Source organism: Lepidochelys olivacea (genome assembly GCF_965140295.1).
Source record: "Lepidochelys olivacea isolate rLepOli2 genome assembly, chromosome: 9".
Taxonomy (NCBI): Eukaryota; Metazoa; Chordata; order Testudines; family Cheloniidae; genus Lepidochelys; species Lepidochelys olivacea.
Window position 1 is genome coordinate 64,354,399 of NC_140419.1, and position 16,296 is coordinate 64,370,694.

A 16,296-nucleotide genomic window follows, 5' to 3' on the forward strand; every position below is an offset into this window, starting at 1 on the left:
TAGGTCGGAATATGAACAAGAGGCTGCTCGGCAGATCTCCAACACCACTTTCTACAAGCCATTACCCTCTGATCCCACTGAGAGTTACCAAAAGAAACTACAGCATTTGCTCAAGAAACTCCCTGAAAAAGCACAAGATCAAATCCGCACAGACACACCCCTGGAACCCCAACCTGGGATATTCTATCTACTACAAAAGATCCATAAACCTGGAAATCCTGGGAGCCCCATCATCTCAGGCATTGGCACCCTGACAGCAGGATTGTCTGGCTATGTAGACTCCCTCCTCAGGCCCTACGCTATCAGCACTCCCAGCTACCTTTGAGACACCACTGACTTCCTGAGGAAACTACAATCCATCGGTGATCTTCCTGATAACACCATCCTGGCCACTATGGATGTAGAAGCCCTCTACACCAACATTCCACACAAAGATGGACTACAAGCCATCAAGAACACTATCCCCGATAATGTCAAGGCTAATCTGGTGGCTGAACTTTGTGACTTTGTCCTTACCCGTAACTATTTTACATTTGGGGACAATGTATACCTTCAAATCAGCGGCACTGCTATGGGTACCTGCATGGCCCCGCAGTATGCCAACATTTTTATGGCTGACTTAGAACAACGCTTCCTCAGCTCTCGTCCCCTAACGCCCCTACTCTACTTGCGCTATATTGATGACATCTTCATCATCTGGACCCATGGAAAAGAAGCCCTTGAGGAATTCCACCATGATTTCAACAATTTCCATCCCACCATCAACCTCAGCCTGGTCCAGTCCACACAAGAGATCCACTTCCTGGACACTACAGTGCTAATAAACGATGGTCACATAAACACCACCCTATACCGGAAACCTACTGACTGCTATTCCTACCTACATGCCTCCAGCTTTCACCCTGACCACACCACATGATCCATTCTCTACAACCAAGCTCTGTGATATAACCGCATTTGTTCCAACCCCTCAGACAGACACCTACAAGATCTCTATCAAGCATTCTTACAACTACAGTACCCACCTGCGGAAGTGAAGAAACAGATTGATAGAGCCAGAAGAGTTCCCAGAAGTCACCGACTACAGGACAGGCCCAACAAAGGAAATAACAGAACGCCACTAGCCATCACCTTCAGCCCACAACTAAAACCCCTCCAATGCGTTATTAAGGATCTACAACGTATCCTGAAGGATGACCCAACACTCTCACAAATCTTGGGAGACAGGCCAGTCCTTGCCTACAGACAGCCCCCCAACCTGAAGCAAATACTCACCAGCAACCATATACCACACAACACTAACCACACTAACCCAGGAACCTATCCTTGCAACAAAGCCCGTTGCCAACTGTGCCCACATATCTATTCAGGGGACACCATCACAGGGCCTAATAACATCAGCCACACTATCAGAGGCTCGTTCACCTGCACATCTACCAATGTGATATATGCCATCATGTGCCAGCAATGCCCCTCTGCCATGCACATTGGTCAAACTGGACAGTCTCTACGTAAAAGAATAAATGGACACAAATCAGATGTCAAGAATTATAACATTCATAAACCAGTCGGAGAACACTTCAATCTCTCTGGTCACGCGATTACAGCCATGAAAGTTGAAATATTACAACAAAAAAACTTCAAAACCAGACTCCAGCGAGAGACTGTTGAATTGGAATTCATTTGCAAATTGGATACAATTAACTTAGGCTTGAATAGAGACTGGGAGTGGCTAAGTCATTATGCAAGGTAACCTATTTCCCCTTGTTTTTTCCTACCCCCTCCCCCAGACGTTCTTGTTAAATCCTGGATTTGTGCTGGAAATGGCCCACCTTGATTATCATACACATTATAAGGAGAGTGATCACTTTTAGGTAAGCTATTACCAGCAGGAGAGTGGGGTGGGGGGAGAGAAAACCTTTTGTAGCGGTAAACACCCATTTTTTCATGCTTTGTGTGTATAAAAAGATCTTCTATACTTTCCACTGTATGCATCCGATGAAGTGAGCTGTAGCTCACGAAAGCTTATGCTCAAATAAATTGGTTAGTCTCTAAGGTGCCACAAGTACTCCTTTTATTTTTGCGAATACACACTAACACTGCTGTTAGTCTGAAACCATTCATGGCATAGGAGTCACATAAGACCCAGCTTGATTCTCAGACTTTAGGTGGACTGGAGACTAGAGTGCAGGAAATTTGGGTGGGGAGAAGGGATTCTCTTTTTGACATATAAAATGGGGCCCTTACTATGGGAGTGCAGGATGTGGGGTCCACACAACTGTAGCTAAGAAACATTAATTTAAAGGGGAACAGCAAAGTGTTGTTTAAATTGAGGATATAAGTGATTGATGCATAATATGGAGAGCATAAGCTGCCTATTAGCTAGAAATCAACATTTTTCCTCGCTGAATCAAACTGAGAGGGGATCCATGCTCTTAAATGACAGAAAGAAAGGTCTGTGGACTCAAACGGGCTTTGCCAACTCAAGAAATAGCTGAAGAGGTTCACATAATCTCCAACTCTACAGTAAAATGTTAACTAAAGTGCAACATGCCTAATGTCCACCAGGTGTCAGTAGCTGCTAATATTTTAGAAAGGCCTGACAGCACAGTAATTAGGACGGGTATCAATTAGAGGTCCTGGAGTTTTCATTACAGTTTACAAGTAGCATACGTTTTTGTTTGGAGGCTGTGTTTTAGAACTGGGACCCTTATAACAATAATAATACCTATAAGAACATAAGAATGGGCATATTGGGTCAGATCTATGGTCCATCTAGCCCAGTATCCTGTCTTCCAACAATGGCCGGTGCCAGATGCTTCACAGGGAATGAACAGAACAGGGCAATTATTGAGTGATCCATCCGCTGTCATCCAGTCCCAGCTTCTGGCAGCCAGAGGCTTGGAGATCTGAGAGTCAAGCTGGGTTCTTCCTGGCTCATGGATCCCCAGCAGGATTAAAGATTCTGCAGCTGGAACGTAGCTGACAATGGCATGGATGATCCTTAAGCCAGAACAGATTCAGAGCTAGGATGGCTCTGCAGGTCTGCCCATAAAAGCTCGTTTCTGTCCACAGAGGCAGCAGCTATGACTCGGGAAGGGCTGACACCTGAACTTGTACCAAAACTACAACCCTGCCTTGGAGTCCCACCTCTTGTTATTTCATTGTAGGTCTGTGTATGGACACCTATTTCACCTGTTCTGATTCGCTCCTGACTTCAGCACACTCAGAAGAAGGCACTTTGACTCTGGGATAAGAGCACCCCTCCCCAGGGTTTGTCTACATGGACATTGCACCAGTCGAACTGATGGGGTCACTCTGCAGCCACTTTTAGTTAAGCTGCTGCAAATGCATGCGTGGGCCCAGTGTTGGGCATCCTCAGCAGACGTGACCCTCATCCCCCTATGAACCTGCTCACTCACCGCAAGAGCCAGCCTGAAAGAGGAGCAGGTGGGAGTGGGGAACGGGTCTGAGGAGATGGGGGCATTGGATGTTCAAATGGCAAATACGCTCACCCCTCAGTCCATTCAGCAGCATCTTCTAGCAGCGTGACTAGAACTTGGATCTCCTGATTCTTAGTGCAGAGCTTTAACCACTAGAGGTTGCTGTCACACTATTAGTTCAGCGAGTCACAGCTAGTTTTGTCGTGAAGAAGGGGCAGAAATGCTGCTGCGTGGTGTGGTTCCCCTCGGTGGCTCTAGGCCGCGCTGCATTCGGCCACTAGATGGAGCTATTTAAGCAGTTTGACATAAAAATAAGAGTTTCCTGTCCTCAATGCCACTGTAGATTCTGCTCTGAGCCTGACTGCATGGCAAGGCTGGTGTAGTGGAGGGCATTGGGCACCCCCTGCAGCCTCCCCCAGCCCCATTAGCCTGCAGGGCTGCACTGTCCTTGCCTGATGACACCTGTCCCCAAGTGCTAATGGAGAGGGTGCCCCAGGTCAGAGCACAGATTGGCACCCGGCCTGGCCAGCAACATAGTTCTCGCCCCACCCAGAGACTGGCTATCAGCCATCTGCCCCCTGCAGACAGAGGTGCAGGTTGTAGACGCCATAATCTTGTGCCCGGCTCCAGGGACAGCAGTCAGACCTTGGAGCAAAGGCACTAATTTGGCACTTCCCTTTGCCGTTTGGGGCCCCCTTGTCCCATCCTCCCCACCTTCTGTTGAGCACAGTGATGACCCTGCCCTGCCCCCACCAGGTCATTCCCTGACCCACAGCCCTCTCCCCTCATCACACATGTGCCCGCTTCCCCATGCTAGGCAGATTTCCTGGCCATGGACTCCAGAGCACCATGAACCCTGATGTTAGAGGATCACATGCTTTATTTCACTCGTCAATGCCCTGCTATACATTAACCCCCAGAACACACAGACTAAAACCCAGAGCCACAGCTGAGCTCCACCAGGGCACCAGCACCCCCGAGTGGGAGCAGACACTCCCTCGGGGTTAGGGGGAGCAGGCTGGAACACTCACTCTCAGCCCAGCTCCCACAGCGTTGTCTGTCCAGGCTTCTTCCTTGAGACCTCCTCACCCGGCTCCCAAAGGGGCTGGTGCAGAAGGGCAAGCTGACCTCTGCCCTCGGCCCAGCCCCACTCCCCAGCACTAGGCAGGCATTGCTCAGGGGACGTCATAGTCTGGAATGGGAGAGTCCTCTCCCTGGCAGACACTTAGACCAGCTGCCCCGAGCTCTGACTGCTCACCTGGGACAGGCGTGGGGGCCTCTCGCCTCCCGCAGGACCATCTTGGAGTTTTGCAGCCCCTGGGTTTGAACTGTGCTCCCTGCTGGAGAGACCTGAAAATGCTTCCAAACAACCCTCTGGCCCCCATCACCGCACACAGCCCGGTGTAGGACGGCAAGGGCCGGGGTCTCAGAACCTTGGGGCGGAGTCTCTGGCAAGGCTCCTTTACCGGCAGCATTGGGAAAGGTGGTGGCATTTATCCCCACAGCTGAGTCTTGCCCAGGTGCGCTGGGCACTGTGGGGGTCACTTCAGACAGAGCTTTATTGGCTGGCTGGCCCCAGCTGGCCCCTGATGGCAGCTTGCCTCCTGCTGTAACACAGACTCCTCCGCCTGCTGACCCCACTCCTCCGCCTGCCCTTCCTCCCCCCAGCCTTCCTCCTCCTCCTCGCTGTCGGAGTCCTCATAGAGGCTGATGGTGGCTTGCACAGGGAAGTTCTCCAGCAGCTTCTCCCCCTCACTGTACAGGTAATCGAAGGATTTGGAGCGGGGCCAGAAGAGTCTGTGGGGAAAACATGCTTGACAAATACAGGTTCCTTTGCTTCCTCTTTGGAAAGCCCAGGGGTGTGAAAGAGGCACCACATCCTGCATGGGGCCCAGCACTGGGCTAGCAGGGGGTTGCAGGTCAGGAGTGAGAGGCATCAGCACAGCTGCGTGTGGGGCTGCAAGGCAGGCTTGCGGGGTCTTGGCAGACCTATGGGGCAAAGGCAGGGCGGGACTGGCCAAGCACGGGGGCACTGCAGGGCTGGCCAGTGGGGCATTGGCCGAGCCAAGTGCACGAAGTTGACGCTGCACTCTAGTGAGCACCATGAGCACTGGTTACCCGCCCCAGCGAACAGAAACAAGCAGCCTGCCTGCCATCACTGTGGGATGCACGTACCTGACGGGGTGCCGGAACAGTGCCGATGCCTTGCCAGAGCCACCATCCACCATTGTCTCGCTGCCACGGGCCTTGGGAAACACAGAACAGGAATTCGGATGCATGCCTTCAGCACCTACGCTGCAACCTCCCCCCAGCATGAAGGATGGGGGCAAGTTAGGATCCCTTTGGGGGCTGATGGGATTCCAGGGGCAGGGATGGCGGATGCACTGGGAGAGCCCAGGGATCTCCTGCTGGGAAAAACAGGATGTAACTAAGCAAAGGAAAAGTTAGTTTGACTAGCAGGAAAGATTGGCCTGCCAGTGGGATCTCTTGGGCCATGGGATCATCTGTCAAGGGAAGAAGGAGCAGCTCCGGCACACAGGACCCACCAGCTTAGATGAAAGATCAGCCATTGTTGTTTGCAGTGCTGTTGTAGCCGGGTTGGCCCCAGGAAATCAGAAAGACAAAGTGGGTGAGGTCATGTCTTCTATTATCTTAATATTTCTCACCAACAGAAGTTGGGCCAATAAAAGATATGACCTCACCCACCTCATCAGACTAGATCAGAGACTAGGTCCATATGGCCTGTCTCTGGCAGGGGCCAGCAGTCAAAAAAGCAAACAGAACGCTGGTAATCATTAAGAAAGGGATAGATAATAAGACCGAAAATATCATATTGCCTCTATATAAATCCAGGGTACACCCCCTCCACCCCCCCACTGTTCCTCAGACGTTCTTGTTAACTACTGGAAATGGCCCACCTTGATTATCACTACGAAGGGTTTTCTCCCCCCCTCACTCTCCTGCTGGTAATAGGTCATCTTAAGTGATCACTCTCCTTACAGTGTGCATGATAAACACTCATTGTTTCATGTTCTGTGTGTATATAAATCGCCTCACTGTATTTTCCACTGAATGCATCCGATGAAGTGAGCTGTAGCTCACGAAAGCTTATGCTCAAATAAATTGGTTAGTCTCAAAGGTGCCACAAGTCCTTTTCATCTTAAATACTGCCTGCAGATGTGGTCGCCCCATGTCAAAAAAGATATATTGGACTTGGAAAAGGTTCAGAAAAGGGCAACAAAAATGATCAGGGGTATGGAACAGCTTCCGTATGAGGAGAGATTAATAAGAGTGGGACTTTTCAGCTTGGAAAAGAGACGACTAAGGGGGGATATGATAGAGGTCTATAAAATCTTGACTGGTATGGAGAAAGTAAATAAGGAAGTGTTATTTACTCCTTCTCAAAACACAAGAACTAGGGGTCACCAAATGAAATTAACAGGCAGCCGGTTTAAAACAAAGAAAAGGAAGTATTTCTTCACACAACGCACAGTCTTTTGCCAGAGCATGTTGTGAAGGCCAAGACGATAACAGGGTTAAAAAAAGAACTAGATAAATTCATGGAGGATAGGTCCATCAATAACTATTATCCCAGATGGGCAGGGATGGTGTCCCTAGCCGCTGTTTGCCAGAAGCTAGGAATGGGCGACAAGGGATGGAGCATTTGATAATTACCTGTTCTGTTCATTCCCTCTGGGCCTCCTGGCACTGGCCACTGTCAGAGGACAGGATACTGGGCTAGGTGGACCTGTGATCTGACCCAGTATGGCCACTCTTATGTTCCACACCATCTGCTGCAGAGGGAGAACCTGCAAGCAGGCGGTGAGGGACTAACCTCCCCGCAGGGAGAGTGGCGTCCTTACTCCCACTAGTAAGAGTTGGGCTCATAGCCCGAACACGGAGGGGTCATACCTTTTGCTCTAGCTGATTCAATTTTTCTGTGGTGCCTATTCTAACCCCAGGATGTTAGTATGCTTTTATGAGCCCTGCTAAACTCTTGGCCTCTGTGATGCTTTGTGGCAGAGAGTCCCGCAGGCTAACTGTGTGGTGCCCAGCAGGAAAGTATTTCCTTGAACCAGTTCTGAATTTGCCTCCCACCAGCATCCCCTTGTACTTGTGTTAGACCCAGCCCCTTCACTGATGCATGCACTGTAGGGACCAGCCTGCATAGGCCGGAAGAGGAGGTGAGTCCTCTCCCAGCTCTGGAGTGTCCAGTGCTTTCCAGGCAGGATAGGAGATCAGCAATGGCATGAGATGAAGAGAGGGGACGTTTAGGCTGAATAGCAGAAAAAGGTTCCTGCTCGTGAGATGTGGGAAGCTGTGGGACCTGCTCCCAGCAGAGAGTGGGGAGCCCTGTTGCTAGCCCGGCCGGGATGGCAGCCCTGGCATGAGGAGCCAGCTGCCCTTCTGGGACTTTGTCGTCTCTCCTGGAATCTGAGGCTCCTTTGCCTACTGGTATTCTCCAATGAGGCAGGGCACATGAGCAGTGCAGGGAGTAGGGAGGCCATGCTGGCCGCTCCCCATCCCTGGGGGAATCACACCCAGCAAGGCAGATTTCCTTTCCTTCCGGCTGGCTGCCACCCATGCTGAGAGGGTGAGCCTGCTAAGGGGACACGGTCTGGCCTCCTCCACACCCCAGCCTCACTGAACACACTCCCTGGTGCCCACAGCAAAGACGAGGGCCAGGGAGGAAGCTGGCTCTACCCTCGGGAGGGCTTTATCCATTGTAATCTCTCCCTGTGCCAAACCCCTGCCTAGCGCAGCTAACCCCTGAGGAATCCCAGCCCTGGCCAGGGAAGAGGCATCCCTTTCCCACCGCCCAGAGCCCTCTGAAATCTAACCCCCCACAGCAGCTATACAGGGAGAGCCAGCCCTGCCAGCAGAGGTGCCAACCTGGCACTGGCCTACACTACCCACTGCAGGGAGGGGGCTCGTTTCACAGCTGCTTGCCTTCAAAAGGAGAGTCTGTGCCAGCTGGGAGGGCTGGGAGAAGATGCCCTGTCTTCCAGACAGGTCTGCCTGCCAGCCTCCAGGATGCCAGCCAGGGTGGTCTGCCCCCAGCCTCCAGGGGGCACCAGCTGGGGGGTGAGAGGTTGGCCTGCCAGCCTCCAGGGTGCCAGGCGGGAAGGGTCATCCAGCTGGGAATGTCTGCCCCCAAGCCTCCAGGGGGCACCAGCCTGGGGGGTCCACTCACCAGCCTCCAGGGGTGCCAGCATGGGGGGGTGGCTGCCTGCCAGCCTGCAAAGTGCACCAGCCGGGGGGGTCTGCCCACCAGCCTCCAGGGGTGCCAGCATGGGGAGTGGTTTCTTGCCATCCTCCAGGGGTTCCAGCCAGGGGGCGTCTGCCCCCCAGCTTCCAGGGGGTGCCAACTGGGGAGGTCTGTCCCACAGCCTCCAGGGGGTGTCAGCCGGGGGGGTCTGCCTGCCACCCTCCAGTGGTCACCAGTGTTGGGGGATCTGCCCACCAGACTCCAGGGGGCACCTGCTGGGGAGGTCTGCCCCCCCCCCAACCTCCAGGGGATGACAGCCGGGGAAGGTCTGTGCACTAGCCTCCAGCAGGATGCAAATGGAGACTACACAAAGGATCCCATGCATCAGGTTGCCAGGCCCTGCACTTAGAATAACTTTGCTTGGCTCCCACCCCCTCAGTCCTTTTCTGCCTCTGAGTGGTCCCTGTGTTCAGCCCAGCAAGCCAGTGGAGCTCGGAGGTTAGAGGTGGAAAAGGCCCAGCAGCTCAGCCTGTCCAGCTCCTGGGGCCAGCCAGGATCCGGCCCTGTCAGGTGCTGTCCAGCCCTAGCTATAAAAAAGTGTTGAGGGATGGATCTCCCCTGGGAGCCAATCACCCAGCCCCCCCGATCTCACAGCCAGGCAGCTTCCCACGAGCTCCATCCTGAATTCCCCCTCTGCAGTGTGTCCCGTCAGGCGAGCTGAAGCTCTGGGCCTCATGGAAACAGAATCCAGAGCCGGAGGTCACCCAAGGCTACCTCCCTGGTTCCCGGACCAGTCCCTGCTGGACAGCGACTAGCAGTGTGGGGCCCAGAGCTGAACGCAATAACCCCAGGGGCTGGGGACAGCAAAAGAACCTAGGGGAAATGCCTCGGGAACAAGGCTGCTCAACCTAGGAGCGGCCCCACCATGGGGATGCTGTGATGCAGAGGTCCGCAGCCCAACCCCGCCCTCCGACCCACCTTGAGCCCCAGAGGGACTAGGCGGATTCTGGGGCTGGGCCAAGCTGGATACCCTCTGATCAAGAAGGGTGAAACTCACTGGGTCTGTCTGGTCCCTGTTCTGCCTGCACAGGTCCTTTGCAGTGGGAAGCCAGGGTCTCCAGAGCGGTGGGAATCTGCGAAGTGAGACAAGAAGAGGGGGTGAAGTGGGCCAGTCAGCGGTCATCAAGCCCAGGGTGCTATCATGCTGAGAAGCCCCAGCTCGTCACAGCTGATAGAGCCGTGGCATCACACAAGCACCAACGCAAATGCAGGCCCATAGTGCCTGCACACCCACACAGGGCAAGGGTGTTCTCAGCACTAAAATCCCCTGTCCTGCAGCCCCCCCACATTCACACACAAACGCAGCGATGCAGCCCCGTCCCCAGCCCTCCGCCTCCCCCGCTCCGGGGGATTTGTTTTTTGTGGGCAGACCCTGTCCCCAGACTGCCAGCGGTTTTGCAGGATGATCCTCGGAAGCCCTAAGCTTTGCAGTGCCAAGGGATGGTCGGGAAGGGGAAAGCGCTGCAGTCCCCACCCTAACCCTCCCCCCAAAAGTAGAGCTCAGGGGCTAAGGGCTAGCAGTGACAGCAGGAGAGTTCCTGCATCGTGATCCTCTGACACAGCCTCAAGGTGTCCCCATCTGGGAGGTGGGTTTAGGGGCCTGTTTCTGAGCCCCCAGCGCAGAAGGGAAGAGAAGCACAAAGCCCTTATTAACAATCACAGACAGACGCACCCCATTCCGTATGACACTCCCCGCCACCACCCCTTTGCCAAAAGCAGCAAGACAGAGTGCCACACTTCCCCCTCTGCCGGCCCCGTCTCCTCTGACTCGGCTGCGCCAGCCACAGAGCGGGTAATGGGCACTGTGGCCACAAGACCCTCATTACCTTCTGCCTTGTTCTTGGCCCTGCACAGGGCATCCACAGCCCCAGGCAGCTGGGGGGCCCCAGAGCCAGCCGGCCAGCCCGAGGGGAGTGTGGACAGAAGCATCCATGGTGTGAGCTGGCGAAGAAGGAGCAAGGTCTCTCTGTCTGGCCTGTCCTAGGAGCTCTTTATAGCCCTCCCAGCCTGGCTGGGGCTGGTGAAGGGGGAGAGCAGGAGGTCCCAGGGTGTCCAGCATGTCCCAGTTGAGTAAACAGTGGCTCAGCAGGAGGCTGGGGGGGCACCGTCAGCTCCGGTGGAAAACCAAAACACAGAAGGGAAAAGTTAGACACCATTTGTGAGAAATGCCCCAGGGAGTCAGGGGGAGCGGGGCGGGGACAATTAATGAGGGTGATTAGGAGCTTTGTCCCCATTACCCTAAGGGAGGGGACTGGAGGGGCAGTAATGTGGGGAGGAAATGGGTCTGTGCAGGATGGCCCAGCTAATGGAGAGAAGGCCAGAAGGAAAGAGAGGGAGGAGAGAGTGACTTTCGAGGGAGGGGGGCAAGGAACAGAGGAGGGGAGGAGAGAGAGGCGTGAGATTTCAAGGCTGTAACAAAGGGGTAAAAAGGGAAGCAGGCCTGGCTCGGTACTAGTTGGGGGTTTCTCACTGCAGGCCCCATCCGGCTGCCAAGGGCACCCACAGGGCAGGGTCGGGCCTTGGGCTCAGAGTCCCTGCTCTCAAGTCACTGCTGTGTAGGCTGGACAGCACCAGGGCAGCCCAGAGATCCAGCCCCAGCAGCACCGGGCGGGGCGGGACGCACATAGTCAAAAGGATTTGCTCTCTGGGATGTAGGTGAGCGGGGAGCAGCCCTGCAAGGGAAAGCGACACTTCGGCTCCTCCTCCGGGGCTGAGCTGCATCACTGATTGCCGGAGAAACAGGCGACTGGTGCCTCTGGGGCAGCACAAGGCAGCCAGATCCCCCTAGGCCTGTGTTCTCTGGCAAGAGAGCGATGGATAATTCAGCAGGGGTGATCAATGGGGCAGCCCCATTGCAACTGGAGATTACAGGCCCTGCTTTTGTCTAGCTTGGTGTATTCCAGGACTTTCAGGGAGCCAGCTCCCGCTTCCCAGCCCCAAGGCTCAGCAGGAGAGACTCTTTCCCAAGCATTCTGCCCTCCCAGCCTAGCATGGGGCTATGCCACTGCTAGGGGCAGCCCTGTGCGTCTCCCTAAATGAGCTTGTTTTCAGCTGGGCATTGCCAGCAGGCGCTGGGCTGTTAGCAGGGGCTCCCTGGGGAGCGGGTCTCTGGAATTTCCCTGGCAGACCAGCCTCGCAGAGCCCTCTCACCCGCCCAGGGGGGACGGTCCATGCACCTTCCACTAAGCCCCTACCAGAGCTGCCTTCCCAGCACTGGGCAACTTGCCCCCCTCCCCACCTTGCCCCTTCTCACTGACAGTGCAAAGGGCGTGCAAAACCGGCCCAGAGCCAAACAGCACCATTTCTCCCCTGCTCTGTACAAGGGATATGCTGCACAGGGCACGAGGCTGGGACCAACCAGGCCCCATGACTCATGCCCCCCCACGCCGCTCTACTTCCCAGTCTGCCCGTCACCTGATTCCTCCCCTCTGGCCTTGGGGAGGCATTGCTCTAGTATCTGCAACACCAGAGGGAGCCTCTGATAATGATAGCCTCGAAGGGGCCCTAATGAAGCTTTAATAGGATTTGTTACAGGCCTCTGATTAACACTGACTCTGCAATGCAACCGCTGAAGTGAGCTGTAGCTCACGAAAGCTCATGCTCAAATAAATGTGTTAGTCTCTAAGGTGCCACAAGTCCTCCCTTTCTTTTTGCGGATACAGACTCACATGGCTGCTACTTGGAAAACTGGCTCTGCAGTGACATCTCCACCTCCCGCCCTGGCCGGGCCAGCTTCCCCTTTACCCAGCCCTGGGAAATCTCTACCCAGGCTGGGGCCACAGCCCCCACTTCCCAAGCCCTACCTTTGGGCCAGGAGGAAGGAGTTGGAGGGAATTTTCCCAGCTGAGTCAGCACAGCCTGGAAAAAACCTACAGGGAGGGACTTTGCACACGGCACACCTTAGAGCACCTGAATCGCTAAGCGTTGCAAGCCCTGAGACAGCCTAATGCTGGGTTGGGGGCACGGTCTCCTCTTCGGAGCTGTATCAACCCCGGCTTACGCTGGGCCCTTCCTCACTATGGCAGCTGAATTTTTCACTCACCTCCAAGGCTGCACATCTGGAAGCCACCACTCCAGTTCTTTCCTGTCCATGGTCACAGAGCAGGGATCCTACTTCAACAGGTGTTGGCCACTAACTCTGCTCCTGGCAAAGCTATCATTGGCCCTGGAACAAGAAGCTGGGAAAAGGATCCTATGGACAATCCAACTACGGAAAATGCCTGGAGTGACTATTTCTGAGCCGAGCACTGCAGGACTGAGCATGCTGATGACCTATAAAGTGTGCAGCACACCCAGTGATCACACAAGAGTCTCAAGCCATGAAGCCGTCCCTGCTTTCAGTGCAGAAGCTCGCTCGTGTCTGATTGTTAATACTTGGTGCTCGATTTCTTGGTACAAGCTACTCCTCAGCTCTGTAAAACATGTCATTTAAAGTTTACTCCCCAGCAGTATCTACCGTTACCAGAGAACTCGCCAGCTGCAGCTCGCCCAGCCCTTTACACAGGGGAGATCAATAAAACAAATCAAAGGGTAGCTCAAGCAGAGATGGGACACTTCAAAAGGAGCCAGGCCAGAGATTCCAAGTCCCCTAGGAACTTCCCCATTGCTATCAATTTCATATGGAAGGTGCCCACATACAACGATGATGGACAGCAGTATAAAATCATTAGCTAGACTGTATTGTTAGCCCCATTTTACAGTGGAGGAAGCTCAGACATGGGGAGGGAAAGGCCCACAACCTCAAAGGTATTTAGGCACCTAGCTCCCATGTCAAGGGAATTTCAATGAGTGCCTAAATACGTTTGAAGATCGGAGCCTACGTGACTTGCTCAAGGTCACTCTACAAGTCAGTGTGGGCTTTGACAGCCATGAGACATCTCCTTTCTGGGCCCACGTGACCACTGGACTGGTGCTGTCCTTCCACCTGCCCATTCGCATAGCAGCCTGCCATGGAGGTGACCCAGCTCCCACTGCTTGTTCAACAGAAATAATCAAGGGAAAGAACTTGGGGATTCAGTGCACGGATGGGACCCCAGCCCTGGCCTACTCCCCCACCACGCTGGCTGCTCCGATGCCTCCGACTGCCCTTTGATTCCAAACATGAGGGGACTGTGCTCTGGTCTTTTTATGGCACATTTAGGGGATCAGTGCTGCTCGGCCCTGGGGAGTCACGGGTGTTATTCCCCCTCCCAACTGTGTTTGCTCAGGTGCTGTAAAGCCAGAAATGTTACCTTCTCTGTGCTGGGCCTCTCCTCCATCCCCACCCCCTGGGGCTGAGGAGCCATGCAGCTATCCATATGGGAGCCTGGGCTATGGGGCACTTCACATCACGCACCTGCCGGCTGAGACCAGGGGAAACTGATGCAGGCAGGCAGGGAAACAGCATGCGTCTGATTCCAAACAAGGCTCATTGTGCAGAGCTGCTGCCGGGTGTCGTACAGCAGGGAAAATAACCCTCATTCCAGAGACATTCCGTTTTAGGGTCTGATTTGGGGGGGACTTCATGCCAGTTGCTTCCCACCCCTTTGCCTCCATTCCCTGCCCTCATTCTAACCCCAGATTAACTGTCTTTCACTTTGAAACAGAGTCAGCAACCATCCCCCTCAGCCTCAGCATAACAGTACAGCAAGAAGCACATGGGCCTTAGCTGATGTAGAATACAGGGCATGCAAAGAGGTAAATAAAAGCAACCTAAACACGATGCTGTAGGATGCCCCCACCCTATCCCAGGAGACCCACTCCAAGGATATGCCTCTTCCCCGTTTGCTATTCTCATCATCGGGTGAGACCCGGCTTAGAAACACTGGTAGGGTGGGGACGGGGGCAGGAGGCAAAGTGGGGTCACAGGTCAGCCCCCTCTCTCAAGATGCCTTGAGCGTGGGAGAAGAAAAGAAAATAGCAAATGGTCCCGTCCAGCCTCTGCCTTCTGCGTCCAGCTGTCCCAAATGCTCCGGCTCTGGGAACAAGCATTGCAGGCTTTGCTGGGCCCTTCTGGAGAACACAATTTGTCACCCCCGGGGCTTCCCTCTGCCCCCCATTTGTGACAGTGGTTAGGCCTTTGCCTGCACGGCAGCCTGTGCAGGGCTTCTTACATTTCCCCATTTGTTTCTCATTTGGGCCAGGAGTCTTAGAATAACAAACCCTGGGGAGGGCGGAGAAGGCTGCTGCTGAGAGAGGTATTTCAGCCAGTCAGTCCAGATCCCCCGTCCTCCTCCCTTCCCCGCTACCCTGCTCCAGAGAGCCCTGCAGCCTCTGGGAACTAGCCTGAGTGCCCCATCACCTTTGTTACACTGGTGGGGGGGAGGGGGGAATCACATTGGGGTTATTTGTACGCACCAGACAGACAGACACCATGGCACAGATTTTCAGGATCCCCTCCCCTCCGGTTCACAATGCTGAGGATCTGTGTTTAGGGGCACTCCAGCTTGTGTGTGCATTCACACTCCTCCCTCTAACCTTCAGGGTCTGCCTAGCCAGGCTGCGCGTGCAAATGCCGCTTGCACACACAAACCAGAGGGCTGGGGAGACGCGGGGATAACAGTCCTTCCCTGCCTACCAGGAGCGTTAGGACACTAAATATATTACAGGTTGTGCAGTGCGCAGATGTGAGGGGGCGGTTAGGAAAACATGGGCCTGCCCTGGAGTAAAGAGAGCGAGCGCTGAGCTGGCATGCCCTGGGCATTGCTGAGCTCTGTGTGGGAGCCTTAGCCAGCCTTTAGCCACGGCATCCTCACCCAGGACTCAGTCTTGCTCTCACTGCCGGCATGAGGGGCTCTGCCATCGACTTCAGTGTGTTGTACCAATAAAATAAAAACCAGCAGGATCGTATTAAAGAGGAAAAGGCAAAACACCACATTTATTGTGAATACAGAAAGAATCATAGTAAGCAGTTAGTTATAGCTATAACATGCCATTCAATCTCATATTTATTCACACATTCATTCATACAAACACACGCTCACAGGTTCTGCAAGGTTGTTATCATAGTTACCAGCCTTAGAGTTGCTCATGCCAAGCCACTGGCCAGGTGGCCTGGACATGAGGAGGGAGCAGGGCCTTGTCAGATGCTCATCTGATGCTCCTGGAAGTTGATTTGCAGAATCAGACCCCAAAATTCTCACTTTTTAGAGTCTATTTTTATAGGAATTTCTTCCTATGCCAGTCTATGGGAATTGCTTCATCATGCTGTTGCTGAATCAATCAGCAGATAGCACATTCCTGACGGCTCCAAGATGTTATCTTGTTCTTTGGTTCTCCCATTCTTGAGGCTGTTGGGTGGATTCCAGTCTGCCCTCCGGGTGGGGTCCTCTGGTTATTTCCACTTGACGCCTTCTTCAGCCGATGGACACTGGATTCTTAGGCTGGCACCTCCCTGATCATTCAGTTATTATCCACACCAAGCATCCATCCACATACATCTTCTATCTCTATTTTAATCACAATGGTTAATACAACAAAAGGGCGGGGAGTCTCTGGGTGCTGTTTCTGTTGTTACAGAGTATTGCTTTGAGTCTCTCTCTCTGTGAATTGCTTTGAGAACAGACTCTGTCTTAGAATGTACTAACGCAATTAGCAGCTTGCAAG

The 16,296-nt window shown here is 53.8% G+C and overlaps 1 protein-coding gene across 1 annotated transcript; it reads right to left on the reverse strand.

The window, feature by feature from the left end:
• Positions 1–4,348: 4,348 nt before the first annotated feature.
• On the reverse strand, positions 4,349–12,878 carry RIPPLY1 (ripply transcriptional repressor 1). Its single transcript, XM_084638265.1, has 5 exons — positions 12,755–12,878; positions 10,539–10,823; positions 9,710–9,785; positions 5,619–5,689; positions 4,349–5,240 (listed from the first exon to the last, which is right to left on the reverse strand). Exons 2-5 carry the CDS (start codon positions 10,769–10,771, stop codon positions 4,985–4,987), a joined length of 636 nt encoding a protein of 211 aa, XP_084494391.1. The 5' UTR covers positions 10,772–10,823; positions 12,755–12,878; the 3' UTR covers positions 4,349–4,984.
• Between the last annotated feature and the right edge of the window lie 3,418 nt (positions 12,879–16,296).